The 16,136-nt window shown below is 42.9% G+C and overlaps 1 protein-coding gene across 3 annotated transcripts in view; it reads left to right on the top strand.

Moving 5' to 3' along the window:
- Positions 1 to 16,136, top strand: part of LRP8 (LDL receptor related protein 8) — a 171,211-nt gene that overhangs the window by 122,323 nt on the left and 32,752 nt on the right. For all 3 annotated transcript variants that reach the window (XM_077182526.1, XM_077182525.1, XM_077182527.1), the window contains one exon: positions 10,725 to 10,853. In XM_077182526.1, coding sequence (XP_077038641.1) covers positions 10,725 to 10,853 — 129 coding nt within the window. The remainder of the gene's footprint in view (positions 1 to 10,724; positions 10,854 to 16,136) is intronic.

Raw genomic sequence — 16,136 nt, 5'->3', positions numbered from 1 at the left:
GAGTTTTCATGGAGTTAATGAGCAGAATGTTAACAAGTAGAAGTTACCAATACCCAACTATGCAGACTATATTATATGTAGTATCTATATCTAATCTATCTACTTCTTTTCATCTCTGATGTGCACGGAATATGCCCAGAGATAACGAGACAGTGTGCTTTAGGTGCAGGAAGCTGTTTTGGCATGTTGTGCTGCTGAGCCGTTTGAAGTCGTTTGCAGCCTTTCAGGATTGGGAAGCGACAGTCGCCGTTCCAGCAGCCTCTGTTGTCTGAGCAAGCTCTGGCTCCTTCCCTGCTGATCAAAAGCACTTGGTGAAAGGTGCAGCTTGGATCCTTTAAAGCATCTCATTATGGGTTATATTTAGAAGTGTGAAGAATATATTATTAATTACAAGGATGCTCCAAAGCAAAGAAGCTGTTTTATCCATGCCCTTGATGAACAGAAAAGTTCCTGTGCTGAAGGAAGGTTATGCAATTAACAGTATATTCATTAGGAGTTCATCAGATAGCAAACTATGCTTATCTTCAGAATGATACTGGAATATCTGACAATTTCCTAGTTACTGCCTAAGTGATAAGGCAAGAGACAGGAACTGCCAGTTCCTGATATATAAATTTTTATAAATTTCCTGATTATATAAATTTTACTGCCAGTAAAATTTATATAATACAGTTTACATATCTGTTATATGGTAGTTTTTTATATATATAATATTTTACATCTCAATTTACAGGCCAAGTTCTGTCTTGCTGCCTTGCTGGAAAGAACTGGAGGTGTAAATTGGCCCCACATATTTCTTGGTTGCTAAGTGAGCACAATTTATGGACACTGGGAGGATCATTACAGGTTTTTTGTTCTCTTTTGTTCCCACAAAACTCCTCTTACCAGGGTAGCTGTCCACTGGGTTTATCCAGGATCATTCTGGATGTTTGCTTTGAGCTGCTCAGTGCTCTCAGATCCAGTCTGTGCACTGGGCCTGTGAAACAGAGTCACCTTTGCAGGGACATTTCTCCAATTCAAGGGATTTTTGTCATTATTTGCAGCACTTACAAAATACAATAATTTTTCATTCAGACTGGCATCTGGTAATTGATTTTTGCTAATTGAGTGATATAGCCAGGTGATTTTTTTTTTTAATCTGTGCTTTAAAACCTAAGTTTGAGTTGAGCATTAATTTGCTCCCAAAGAATTTGAGAAGTTAAGTGCCTAAATATGCCAGAATATGTATGAAATAAGCTGCCATCTGGAATTTGTTTCTGGATTTGCTGTAATAGAAATTGAGCATTCTGGGATGCATATTTTGGGGCTTTCTAGAAATTAATATATAGAAAGAAAAGTAGATAAATCTGTCCTGGTGCTGTGCTTAGCTGCTTGTATAAGAATTTGACAAGTGACCAAGGTGATAATGTCTGGTAGGCTTGGACTAAGATTCTGCCTAAGTGGGGGGAATGGAGTGAGATACTGCCAGTGGAGAGAATGAATTATTTTTAGAAACTAATTTTTTAAACAGTTCAGGGTCACAGTGCCAACAATTTGAAGAGAACCTAGAAAACTCTGTCACTTTTATCTATAAACCAAAGGCAGTCAATAACATTTGATTCAATAAAAAGTAAATTTATCCCTTATCTAAAAAGTATGTGTGCAGAAATTGTTCCAAGATGCTTTCAAAGTGCTGAGTTACAAACCCATACAGGGAGGGATGATTGATTTATTGTGTGCTGCAATCTGGAGTATTTTATCACTGAATCTTTAGTGGAGAAAGTTGATGTTGTTAAAGCTGCAATGTATTTAGACCCAAAGGCAAGGAATAAAGCAGGAAGCATTATTGGATCAGTGCAGATCAGGAGATTGTGGTTATTACCTGTGTTTCTGTGGAGATCAGCTCTTTCCATGGTCTCTGCCAAGCCAGACAGGAGGGATGGGCTTTGGGCTTTGTAGCAGGGGTGGGCTCTGGTGTGTGTCCGTGGGGTGCCCAGATTATGGCAATTGGGTAGTGGGAATTAGGCTGACACCTGAACAGGGGACAAAAGACTGGGTAATAAATCCCACCTGGGGGAAGGTGAGGCTGTTCCCCACCTCTGGCACGTCACTCCCAAGGGCTCTGTTCAGCAGCTCAGCACAGCCATTTGTCACCCCAGCTCAGCACATCCATTTGTCACCTCAGTGGCTGCGTGAGAAAGTTTCAGTGCTCACAAATCTGTTTGCCCACAAGGCTCTGGAATCCCTGCTCTCGGGCAGAGAACAAGTTTTCCTTTCAGGAGCTGCATGGCTCGGGTTAAGGAGCTGCCTTCCATTCATCCCAGCTTGTGCCACCGTCACCTCCTGCTCTCAGCTCTGCCCTGGCCCTGCCCTTCCTTCCCAGAGCACGGCTGGGTTTGAGCTCTGCTCATTCCCAGCTCTGCTCATTCCCATCCTTCCCACTCTGGGCTGGCTCAGCTCTTACCCCAGGCCTTGTATTCTCCTGAGGCCTGCCTCAATCAGAACTGCCTTAAAAGCATCACACATCACTAATCAAGGGGGAGCACAGTGGATCATGATAGATTTTTATAGGTTGTTTGTAGCCAGACTTAGTTTTTCACAGTAGGCATCCCTGGAAAAAAACAGAGGTAGAGGATCTGTATTGAGAAACAGAGCTCAGCTCTCAACCATGTCAAATATTGGAGTTCCATTTGATTTCTGGGCTATGGGAAAGGCAAAATACTTTTATTTTTTTTCTTTTTTTCCCTTTTTTTTTTCTTGTTCTTATTTCTTCTCTGACCTCCCCCAATACTGTTAATACAGAAGAGAAGGCTGAACTGCATTGCAAGTGGCAGTGTGTACATAGATTGACAGGGTAATTATTGATGTAGACAGTGGTGGGATGGGAGGTTTGACAGGACAATGTTGTACATCACTCTCTTTCAAACCAGCTCTAGAAACAATAGAGTGTAAAGATGATGTTATGTTCAGGGTAGAAAAAGAGCAGAGTATTTTTTTTCTGACCTTCTTAAAGTAATGTCATTGTTGAATTTTTTTTAAAGCTTTACTTTTGATTGAGCATGAAAAATGCCTCTCACAAAAGGGAATATTTAATAGCTTTTCTATTAGAAAACTATCTCTAAAGAAAATGTTGAGTCCTGGGTTTTGCTGGCAGGCCTGGGTGTTTGCTAACTACCAAAGTCAACTGTCAGTTTATTATGAAGCTGTTTGAGATCAGCAGTGCACATTGCTGATTTACTCCTGCCAGGAACAGGTTCTTCTTCAGCTGTTCTGGTTTCTTACTATGATGTCTGGGATTTTCCCTGTGGTTTTTATTGGTATCTTCTTGCCTCTGTGCCAGCCTAAGGGCATGACCAACTGATCCTTGAGATGAGGGAAAACCACCAGTGAAGAGAAAATAAAATTTTAAGTAGTACAAAGTTATCTGAAGAAATCTGATGTAGAAACTCAGGTTTTCAGTAGCCAGAATAATGTCTTAGAGATACAGCTCCTCTTGAAGGCAAGTTCTGCTCTGGTTTAGAGGAGGTGCAAAGAGAAGGGCAAGAGGGTCTGGTGGTTTCACAAGGAGGGACCATGTTCGGGTTTTAAACCGCTCTCCATTTCAGGTAAATTATGGATTTTCCTCTTCCATCCAGAAGACATGCAAAGGGCCAAAGCTGGAAGAAATAGAGGGGAAAGTTGGCATATGGCCTCTGACTTGAGTTTATCAAAATGCCCTTTTTGTTCCTCTAAACAATGAGGGCTGTGCTTCACTGTCATTAAGCAGAGCTGTCACTACAGGGCTGTATTCATTTTTTCTCTGGATTAATCTGAGTGAATGTTTCTCGTGACCATATGGCTGTGGTCTCAGGAAAGATGAGAAACTGGCATTCAGAGGTGGCACGTGGCTCCTGGGCTCTCCCATGGCTGCACACTGTGCAATAATTGCAATAATGCTTTACTCAGCTGGAGCTGGACTGCACCAGCCTCATCCTGCTGCTCACATTTCTGCCTTGCCCTGTGGAGTGGAGCTCAGCCCTGCAGTGGGTCACACACAGCTGTGTCCATGGCTCTTGTGTGTTGTGCTGTCCAGAACCTGTGGAAAGTGGTAGCAAGGAGTGGAGTGTGAATGCCAGGGTTATCCTGTGTCTCATTCAAGGTTATGGAAGGATTTGTGCATCCCTGAGCAAAGCAGTGCCTTGAGGCATTGAACATCAGAGCCAGCAGGGCCCTGCTGATGATGCAGAGAGGGCTGGATGCAGAGCAGGGCCAAGGAGTGGCCTCAAGGGACTGTGGCAATATCTGTGCAACTGTTCCCCTTCCCCTGCAAAGGCAGCTTGTGTCTCAAGGTGCTTGGGCATAAAAGCTGCTTTAGGGAAGGAACTTCTGCAATGAATTCTCATGTGTGCAGTGGCAGGTAAGGAAATGTGGTTTGTTCAGGAGCAGAAAGCCCTCACTGTATCATGTGCATCTCTCTCATGCCTAATCACCTGTCATGGTCTCTTAGAAACTGGATTCTCTGTGCACAACCAGACTTGACAGTGGGGCAATGTCACAGTGTATTCTACAGATACGAGTTAAAAACCACTGTTGTTTTACAAGCACTAGATGGTTAAAAAAATGGAATTTAATGAGGATCAGCAGCCTATATCCTCACTGCTGTTAAACATCTGATCTTTGTAAATTCTGAAATTTCAGAAGTATGACTATGAGGAACAGTTTAAAGGCAATTTAAAAGCTTTCTGATTCCTACTGAAAGTATCACAATTTTCCTGCAGTTTGAGACCAAGGAGGATCATGTAATCAACCAGTTTGACCTCCTGTTTGCCATGGGCCATTGACCTAGACTTGGGTTTACCCAAAAAAAGCCAACTGACTTGAATTTAAGGACTTTATTTCTCAGCAGCAGAGCCTGTTGGGCATATCAAGTAGAGAACAGAAGTGCCATCAGAACAGTATGTGGAAAAGCTCTGAGATGAATTAGGTGAGATGTGCTCAGATGACTGCAGCAAAAGAGCATTTGCTGTGTTTACAGGAATACAAAATCAGCTGAAGTCCTGCCAGTCAGACTGAGGGAAGGAAATGCTTTTTGTAGCCAAGTTTGATGTTAGTTTTGATTTTTGAAGTGGATGAGTAAGACAGAGCAATCAGGAATCGAAGATAAGGTGGTGCACTGGGAGCCCAAGAGCAGCAGTCCTTTCTGTGCAGCTGCCTGTCCTGGGCTGGGACAATATTCAGGATTGCAAGGGTGCCAGGATAGCTCTGAACCTGGGTTCTTCCTGACCATGCAGGTGGCTCACATTGTGAGACATGGAGATTTCCTAAAACTGGTGCCATTTGTCTGCAGCCTGCTATAGAGATCTCTTATCTCCTTGCACTGTGCTCAAATACACTTTATGCCACCTGTTACAACTACTGGCATGATACCAGAGAATCATTTCCTTACTTGAGATTGGTTGTAGTGTCTGTGCTTTTGGAACACACTTTTCCTGTAAAAGTTACCTCCCTGTTACTCTGACAGTGAGTCTCTATTTCAGTAATTAGAATTCATCCTGGGATTTTGAACTCCTGATTATTTCACTCTGATGTAAGAGGTGGTAATCACCAATGTGCTAATCTGCACAAAAGTGAGGTACCTGCTACCCATCTCTTTTAGACAGGCTGAACCCTTTGTGTGCTATGCTTATTTTCTCCCTCCAGTTTCAAGGTAGAGGAGTTGGGGACTCACCAGAGACTCCTAATACATGGTATTGTAGAGGAACCCTTCTTACAAGCACACAAGAACAGAGTTAATAAGGACTATACTGTGCAGTGCAATGGAGGGAAATCTGTGCAAAACCTCTTCTGTTCCCCTGGGAACTTCTGAACATAAGTCATCATCAAACAAATCACACCACTGAATCTATTTATCAGATATATCAATTGTTAATACTGTTCCTGACATTTTACAGTATAGTTCCTTAGTCACCTTTCCTAATCTGTCTTTTGAGCCGCCTAATTTATGTTGAAAGTTGAAAGGCAGTGCTCATAAGTTAATTATCTTTTTATGCAGGACAAATAGATTTTTCACTATTTCTGTGCCTTTGCATGCTGCCACAAAGGTTATGGCACATCAGCCTGAATACTTACCCACTCACAAATGTGGAGTCAGGCAGCACCAGTTGAAGCTCCCATCCCTGGGAATTGGTGCTGTCAGCCTGCCCCAGTTTGACCAGAACTGAGTTTCCTGTGGGAGCAGATGGATGGGGCTGCTTCTGTCAACAGAGGCGTCATTGCTGGTGGGTTGGTCTCATTCCAACTCTCACTGCTGTAATCTTAATTCACTTAAGCCACTAATCATGACATTTGTTTTGGCCTGGGCTGCTTTCAACTGAAATTGCAGAGCTGCCTGCATTTTCTCAGAGGTCTCAAGTGCATGTGTAATACAGAGATATGGTGAGCAACCCAAGTACTGCTGCTGGATTGGCTTTTGCAGAAGTCACAAGTTCATGTAAGTCTTGCTATCCCAGCAGGCTGATGCTTGTACTGTGCTGCTTTACATGACAGAAGGTTCAGTGCAGCTCCTGACCTTAGTGGGAGCAGTTCTTTGGTTAGCATTCCCCAGTGTGTTCTGTCTCTCTGAATTGCTGATGCCCAGATCCAAACTCAAGCACCCAGCAAAGGCTGAGGGTTGGGGGATCCCTGTGTGCTCACAGGGCTCTGTGCACCAGGGCCAGAGAAACTTGCAGGACATGGGAATCACCCACCATGGATGTTGCTGTGCCCACACAAACACTGCTGATCACAGCGTGTCACAAGCAGGGCATCAGGGAGAGCAAGTATATCAAATATGATATAACACACCTTAGAAAATCACACCCAGGATCTGATGTGTCTTGAAGGGTTGAGACACATCAAAGTAAAGGAAACAACAGTGACCTGTCCTGAGCTGCAGAGTGAGCTGTGGTCAATGGGGCAGAGGTTCCTCACAGCCACCTGCAGCTGGGAGAAGGGGCAAGAGAAGGAAAGTACCAGTCAGATACAGCTTCAGCTGTGACAATATTTTAAATCAGAAGATGGATTTTAACTGTGTTTCTTATGCACCTTAAATACTTCAAAGGGAAACTTTGGGTTTTAAGTCAGTAGTAAGTGTAGATAGGGATATAAATTCATATACACACACATATATATATAAAGAACAATATATGCAAACTTGTGACTGAGATTTTTTCTGAATCACAAATCTTCAGTGATTGAGAACTCTGAGTTCTAAATTTCCCTAAGCAATCTCTGCCTGTCAGCTCCCCTCCTCTCTGCAGAACAGTTGCTCATTTACCAGTTTGGCTTGTTTTCTCTGGAAATAAACTGGATTCTAGTCCTGTACTTGGGCAGGTACGAACACTTATTTCATTCTTGGTACATCTCTGAGGCAGTTCTGCCAGTTGTGACAAAAGAAGATTTAAGGGCAGTGTTTGAGGAGGGGAGGTCCCTGTTAAAAAACATTCCTTTAAAAAAAAAAGCTGACAACTAAACCATTGCTGGAGGAAAGAGGGAGGTAAGAATTTTTAACTCCATAATAAAAGTAGTGGAAGTATTTGTGGGAAGAGTTCATTGGCATGGCAGAAAATAATGAAACCATTTTAGTATTGAGTTTTCTCTGCTGTAGAAAAAATGTTTTGGGTTGGAGCTTCTGAAGAACCTGGGAAAAGCACAAGGGGCAGTCTGGAGAGGATGGGGAGTTGTTTCAGCAGAGATAGAGAAGCTGTTCAGACCTGTAAGATGATGTATTTCCACAAAGGGCGTTCTTTTCAGTCTGCTGATGAAAAGTCTTGTGGGTTTCCCACCAGCAGAAGCTGCTTAATTGCATTTTGTGTATGCTCTTAGAGTACCTGTTTGGTGAGAACCTGACAAATGGTCTTCTGAAAGTAAATCAATTTTGTTTTCTTGGGCTTTCTTGAATATACATGATGTCCGGAGCCTGAAAAGCACAGCAGTGGCACAAGAGGAAGCAAACAGTGGGGCGCCAGTTAGGCTCAGTGGTGCTCTGAAAGACTTTGTAGCCTCCTGTAAAGAGAAAGAAGAATGTGCCATTGGCGGTACTGAGTAAATGGAACCTTCTTGTCTTCTTTGCTCTTGTCTCCTTATAAATAAAGCATTGTTGTCCATCCTTGGCATTTGCAGTTCATTGTGATAAATTGGTCTTGATGTGTCTGACATTTCAACCAAGTTGTTTAATGGTGCTTTTCTGAAAAGGCAGATCTTGCTATAAGTTGTATTGGTCCAGAATGCATCCAGGGTAAGAGCACTCACCATCACACACAGCACTAACCCTTTCCTTTCTGCCTGCACAAAGAGGGAAGGAGGGAGTAAAACATTTTGGTCACGTCAGCCCAAGGGGCCTGGGTTTGTATAAGCCGTGCACAGAAACAGAAATGTTGAGTCTGGACTGCAGCTGCTGAAAGCCCCTTTAATAGTGTGGCCAACAACGTGGACTCCACTTGCATCTGCAGTCTCCTGGGGGAGAGGGGAGGAAAACACCCAACTTGCTGGAAATGCAGGTGTGTTTTCACCAAAGGTTTGCTTTGAGTTTTGTGCAAGATCCCCTCTCTGTTAGCTGCCAGTGCTTACAAGTCATTGGCTTCCATGAAACGATTGCTTGGGTGCAGAAACCACTGGAACACAGAGATTTGATGAACTGTGACCAACAGCAGCTTCCATTGCTGCATCCCTGAAAGTTCAAGCTTTGATTTACATATTTTAAATGTCTGTAATTATTCTGTCAGGGAGATGACTAACACAGAGGTTACTTTCCATAAAGAGGAGCCTTCTGTTCATACCTTTCCAAACCTTTCAGCTTCCCAAAACTATTAAGCATCTGCCCACAGCAGCCAAGCAAAAGTAATTCCCATAATTTAAACTGTGACCAGTAAATAACCTTTTTGCTGGTTAATGATCCCACTGTGTGATGATACCATTTTATGATTATATTCTACCTTCTTCAAAATCAGGTGTGTGGAACATGTTCTTACCTGTCTTGTCTTGACCCACTTGGTTCTCAGTGGAGATTTACAGTGAGGATGGAAGACCTGGTCCTACTTGGCATCAAGACAAATTCTCCTTTCCATCACCATTTCCAGAGCAAGAAGAACTAGAACAATTTTTGGGGGATGTGGATCAATAACCTGATTAACAAATGTCTCTGTGACATTTTGGTATCCCAGTTTTCCCAGCATACCAATGCAATCCAAACCTCAGTGTAGCTGGGCAGTACAAAACCTGCAGCTTAGAGGGGACACAGGACGTGGCCTGAGTTGGTAAATACACTGACCATGGTGAGGTCTTGTGGGGAAGCCTTTCCAATGTTTTTTATTGCTAATTTGCTGGAAAAATAATCCCAAAGCCTAAGTAAGGATCCTTTTTTCCTCCCCCCCTGTAACCATGCAACATTGATAAATGTTATTTAGGTATTCAGCAAGCAAATTTCAACAGAAATGCTGTCATGCCTCAGGGTTATAAAACTCCATTACATCTGTTATTAACTGTCTGTCTGTGGCAGGACCTAATTTTTCTTGATGTATTGGTTGCCCACAGCTTCTCAAAACTGCTTCTTCTAACACTTGAAGGCGCTAAGGCAGAAATGCAGGGATTAAATGGCACTGCTCTCCAAGTGGCTGATTGATGCTTTGGGGCTGGAGGATGCCCTTTCACAGCCTCCTTGTGGAGGTGGGAGGTATCATTTTCATCCTCTCAGCACTTGGGAAGCTGGTTGGCTTTGTGTAAATACCTTTACCAGGGCAGGGTAATGTGAAGGTTTTAATTTAGAATCTAGGTTCCCACCTTCTCAGTAGACCTGCAGCCATACACAGCATTATTATCATTAATAGCAGTGGAAGAAATATTTGAATACACGTCATTTTTTGAAGAGAGAAATCAATCTGTTTAATAAGCAAATCCTGCCAAACTGGATGATGATTCCAGAATGCTAAACAATTGTTTAAATCGTGGAACATTTTGCATTTCAGCAGCCTTGTCACAATAAATGTAGATCTGTTGCTCTTTACACTAGTATGAAGGAAAAAAAATAGGAATTTTAGCAATGCAAACTAGTTATGAGAGAATGAGCTTCACAGCTTACTTGGTTCCAGATAAATCTGGCAGATTCTTTTTCATAGTTGTCTTCTTGCCTGTACTGGGGTTTTGCTTCTGCAGGTGCTCCTGTGTCTCCATGTCTGACATCACAGTTGCCTCAATTTACGCAGTTACAGCTCCATTTGTTAAATACCTGCAAGTTCCTGCTTGTCCTTGCTGCTTTTTCCTCAGCTTTGCTGACCACAATCTGCCCAGATCATTATATTTAGAAATTGCCTTGCCAAACCTAGACATACACCCTTGTACTAAAATGAGGGAATTGCTTTTTCCTGGCTTGGCTGGGTGGGTTTGTGCAGGGCTGCTGTGCTGTGTGCAGGGCAGTGACTGAGCAGCTCCAGCTCAGTGTCTTGGGCAGGGAGGCAGAGCCTGGTACTGCACTGAGCATCCCTCCCTGCAACAACCAGCCCCGAGTTCCCAGCAGGAATCCCTGTTTGTCTGTGGGAACAACTTTCTCAGTTTGTTTTGGCTGAGAGGGACAGGAGGGGCCTCGTTCCCAGGGCAGCCTGGTTGAGGAGGCAGCAGGTTGGCTTGGGATTTCATTCCAGTATGTCAAAGTAACTTTGCCAGCATAAATAATGTTAGAAATGTTTAGAAATATGTTTAACTTTTGTTTATTTCTTTGTTTTTTTTTCTTCCAGCCAAACAAGTGTGTCCATCTGAAAAAATTAGCTGTGGAGACTTAAGCAACAAGTGCATCCCATTGTCCTGGAGGTGTGATGGGCAGAAGGATTGTGAAAGTGGAATTGATGAGGCTGGTTGCACTCCTGGTGAGTTAATACAGATGCAACATCTCCATCTAGGACTATAAAAGTCCTGGAGGGACTGTTACAAATGGCATGGAAAGGGATGGCTTTTCCTGCCAACAAACTCACTCTGCTTTGCAGTGCTAAGTGGTGACTTCTAGAACCAGGGAGGAAAGAAGGATTCTCCAGTTGGGGCTGGCTGCAGATTGCATGAACTCTGTGAAGAATTAATTAGTTATTATTATTAGGGTTAACACCCAGGTGATATGGAAAGGAGTTGAATAAGGCTCAAACCTTCCCGTGTGGTAGCTCAGCAGGTTCCTGCTGTGTCCTGTGCAGACTGGGGACAGACTCAGGCTGGCTTCTGCTGGGCTAGAATAGATGGGCCTGGACATTGATGGCTTGTTGGTGTCACTGGACAGAGAGAGAATGATGTACTCTGTACCCATAACTGTTATAAATTCAGTCCCTAAATGGCCATTGCCTTTTATTAGGCCTTTCTGTGCTGAATGAAAGAGCCCTTTAACAGTGTTTTCAGTCTGTGAAAACTCCTGCACTGTGTGGTCAAACTATTTCTCAGGCTGCCTTTTTGGTAGACCAAATATATTGGTTCTTTATGCTTCTTGATGTCAAATATTCTCTTTTGAATGAATGCTTGACTCATTCTTGTGGCTCCCTTTGGTATTCCAGTTGGTTTTCCAACTTTCTTTTTACACAGACCACCAGAATTTAGGGAGTATCAGTCTTGCCAGTCTGTGCAGAAGTAAAATCACCTTTCTGATTTCTAATACTGTTCTTATTAAGTTTGTTGTGTGCAAATGATCCCAGGCTTTTAAGAAGCTTTCTAAGTTCTGTGTATTCTTTTTTTCTTTTTCCTTTTATTGGTTTTCCATGTGAAACTCTTAAGTTTTTTCTCTTTAGTGTGTACATTTTTTTTTCTTTGAATGGGAGGCTTGAATTAGAGACAAATTCAGAAGCTAATTGTAACTGTTATTTTCCTGATTTTTTTTGGTGAAATTAGAACAATTTTTCACTGATGGCTGCCTCCCCTGATTTAATGCTGCTGCTCACACCAGTGGGAATGGTCTCACAGAGTCTTTTAGTTATAATAAAAATCTACTTGAAATTGCTTTGAACTTTTTTTTTCAAAGCCTTAGGTAACCCCCAAAATGCATGTAAATATGTTCTGAATGCCACATAATTTCAGCATAATGATGCTATTAATGGATTTGGAAATAGCTGAGTGTTTCTGCTCTGGATGTTTCAGCACCCTTACTCATAGTTAGCTTCCAGTTTTAATGCATGTGCAGGTTCTTAAAAACCTTAAAAAAAATTTAATCCAAGGACAAATTACCACATTTTGATGCTTGCTGGGTAACTGGTGAGAAATGAATTAGTGGCTTTCAACGAATTTTTAATGACTGAGCATTGTCCCCACACACTGGAAATCTCTGCTGAGTCTGGCTGTAGGATGGGCATGAGCATAGGGAACAGGTAAACCTGGAGCACCCTGGGTGGGTGCAAACATCAAAAGCTTTCAGTCCTAAGATCCCAACCCAGCATCTTTCAGAGGTCAAAACTCACTTGGAGAGGGAAACAGGAGGCAGTGCTGAATGGCTGTGGTGGGAGCACTTTCAGGGAGGCTCCCTGTCAAATGAAGGTCTTTTCCTCATGGATGAGAACAATTGTGTGAGCTGTTTCAGCAGGGAGCTGTGGAGGATTGATAGCTATCCTCTCCTTATCCAAATCTGATAAACCTCACTAAGCCTATCCACTGATACTCTGTTAACATTCCCATTTCTTCTCTGGTTAGAATCCTCCTTTCTCTGTTTCCTCTTATCTCAGCAGCACACAGTATCCTGACCACTTCAGACCCCTTCTTCTCTTTGTTTTGTTAATTTAATCTCTGCACTCAGTTTTTATTCTCATTTTATAAGAAGCTTCAGCACTGCCTGTCACCAGCAGCCCCTTGGAGCACAGCACCCTGTCACAGAGGCTGCACTCCTCACAGAGCTGACCAGCCTGTCTATAAATAACACATCTTGCTGGGTAAATGTTTGGAAGGGGATTTATTTGTGCTCAGAATAATTTCTGTGGTGAGAGACTGCATGTGCAATAAACAAGTGGATGATGACTTGAAGATGGTGTGAGTGAGGGCATCCAGAAGAAAAACCCCTAAGCTCTTTCTAAATCCATGTTAATAAACCTACTGCTGCAACCTCATGTGACACTTCAAAAATGTTTTAACTGTGTATACTCTTGCTTTTTGATAGGAATAACTGGCTCTTGGATTTATAAATCTTCAAGAGGATTTAATATGGAGTTTATGAACCTTATTTATGCCTGCATTTCTGCATTGGTAGTTTGTACCAGTTAGAAGATTGTGCTGGTATCCAGGAGCAAAGCTTGGTTGTGCTGAGGCTGTGCAGGAACCTGTCCCTGTGTCAGGATGTTCACAGCCCAAGTTAAGGGAGGATCTCCTGCAGGAGGGGACAGTAAAGATCATGGTGTACAATCATCCAAAACTGTAGGAACAGTGTAGGTGGCTTATGGTTCTTCCTCCTCCAGCAGTTTCCTTCCCAGCTGCTGCTCTGAACCTTGCAATTCTTGCAGGATTTTTCCTCTCAGAATGGTATCATTGCTTTTTGAATCCATGTGAAATACATCCAGTGCAGACACTGGGGGCACAAAGCAGCTCTTCAGAGACCTGGGGACAAAAGCAGAGAAGCTGAACAAGGAGACAAAGGTGTGATTTTCAGCCTGTGGAAGAACTTGTCAAGGAAGCAATGGAAACTGAAATTCTTTCACCTGCAATGGATAAAGCACCAGTGGTCAGGGATCCAGATTTGTGTCTGCACAGGCTGTAGTTGCACCAGGGGTTAACTGCAGATATTCATCCTTGCACATAGGTACTTAAGTGCCTGTCTGCCTAAATAATTGACTTCCAACAGACAGGCTTTAAGAACACTACTGACTTCCAGTGCACAAACAATTGTTGAAAATGCAGATATCTTCCTTTTTAAAATAAGACCATATAAAAAGAAAAATATTATTTTTTCAGTTTTTGGAGCACAAGTAATTTGAGTCTTCACAATATCAGGTGTGTTGTAGTCATAGGTCAGGGTTAGTAGCCTTGAATTGGCTGGCTTGGAGGTGCTGGCAGCCTCGTTATTTCCCTGATGAAGGTTTTCTGCTCCCAGTGCACCCAACCTTTGTCACAATGGATTGGAGAAGCTTAGGACTGAGTTTAGGGAGACTAAAAGAGAAGTTAAATAGGAGAGGCTGTAATTAAAGCAACACAACTCAGGGTCCATCTGGGCTTGGCTAACTACTGCAGAACTTGTTAAATCTCTGCTGAGGGAGACAGTAAGCAGTGTTTTGTCAGCTGCTCAGGAATGCAGAGAGCACTCGAGAGAGGCTTTGGAAGAGAGGAGCTGCCATCCTGTACCAGTGAAACAGCACTGAGCCCCTTTAGTGCACACAGGTCTCTCCTGACAGGACTCTGGGATGCTCACAAGGCTCTGGCCCCATCTCTTCTGGCTGTGTCACTGGTTCTCACCTGAACCACTGCTTGCACTCAATATGGAAATTGTGTCTTGCAAATGAGGAGTTGGAAGTGCACCAGTTTCCCCTTTCCCCACAGTCATATGCAGTGAAATGATGAATTCATTGATATATTGGTAGCAGAATTAGCTATTTATCCATGGTTATCCTCCTAAACTACAGCACAGACACAGTGGTCATGGGGAACTTTTGCAGCAGTGGACATGCTCACACTAACCTTGTGCAGCTGGCTGAGGTGAGAGCCAGGAATTCCTGCAGGAGCCTCATGCCAGTGACAACCTTGTCACCCAGAGCATCTTCTTTTGGACCCTGGTCTTCAGGCTTTTCATTGCTGACCATGTATCTCAGAATTAGTTCTAGATTTTCAGCCTTATGATGTGATGATATGCCAGATTAAAAGTGAACAGACTGCATAAAGGTTTTTTAAATTCCTAAGGGAAGCCACAGTAAGCATAGGTGTGCTCAGCTGGAACCCTGTGTCTTTGCCATGGCAGCTCACAGGCTTTCCCATGTAAAGAGATCATTTACAGGATCTCAGGTGGTGAACTTCCCACTGCTCCTGGCACAGCTCCAGGCTCATGTGTTACTCTCCAAAAAAGCAGCAGCCCCTCCAAGTGAGGGGTCCTTTTCTTGGAAGGTCCAAGTGCAGAAAACTTAAGAGTCAGCTCTTGCCCTGGTTAACAGCCCTCAGGTCAGCTGAGAACCACTGGCTGAAGGCAGAATTTAAAGCAGGCTAAAGCTCTTCATCCCTCCAGCAGATCCACCTGCTGATGAACCAGCTGAAGGAGGGAAACTGCAAAGCTGATTTAAAGTCACCTTCCCCCACTCTGCTCCTGCACCTGTGCTCACATGAAGTGACCTTTCTATTGACAGTTCACTTGTTTTATCATTGTCCTCTAACTATAAAGAGCACCATGTTGTCCCAGCACTCTTTTGTGCAATAGAAGGTACCTGTATCTTGCATGAGCTAAAGGTATCTGCATTTTGCATGAGCCACACTTCCAGTGATCCCTGCTGGGATTGGACCACACTGATCCAGTCCATTCCAGATCTCCACTGATCCTACTGAGACCTTCTAGCTTGGTGATAATGTAGCACTGATTTTATCTTTCATTGCAGTTTGATTAATGTGTGCTTTTGTCAAAGTTAGTTCTGTTCACTGCCTGTTAATGAATTAACATTCATTATGTGCTGTCCCTCAGTCAGCTCAGAGGGACATCAAACCCAAAGGATCAGATTTTGCCATGCATTCTCCCTGAGAAACCCACCAGTTTTAAAACCCATAGCATCACAGTCATGCCCGTAAAAGAAATATTTATCCACTACCATTATTCATTATTTTAGTATGTGATGAAAAGAAACATGACTGGTCTGAAATTCCTGGCATTTTATGAAGGGTAGCTGTAGCTTCAGTGTACTTGCCATGGTGGAAGAATGTACAATTATTTCCAAGAAGGAAAAAAAGAATTGCTAAATTTAACAAATGCAAGTCCTTCATAAATAAGATAAGGTAGCACAGCAGTGATATCCTCTGGGCTTTACATGATGTTTAATTACTGGACAGCTGGAGGGATTAATGCTTGTGCATTATGCTGTGCCTCTCAGAAATTAAACATGTACAGCTGCCACTTTATCACTGCTTAAAGTATTAGAGCTCCTTCAAAAGCAGTAGTAATTTGCAGAAAAATCCCCATTGTTATTTAGGAAAAATCTCAGCCCATAATCATATTTGTCCTGAGTTCC

Source organism: Agelaius phoeniceus, chromosome 8 (genome assembly GCF_051311805.1).
Source record: "Agelaius phoeniceus isolate bAgePho1 chromosome 8, bAgePho1.hap1, whole genome shotgun sequence".
NCBI lineage: Eukaryota > Metazoa > Chordata > Aves > Passeriformes > Icteridae > Agelaius > Agelaius phoeniceus.
This window is presented reverse-complemented; position numbering and strand designations above follow the sequence as displayed.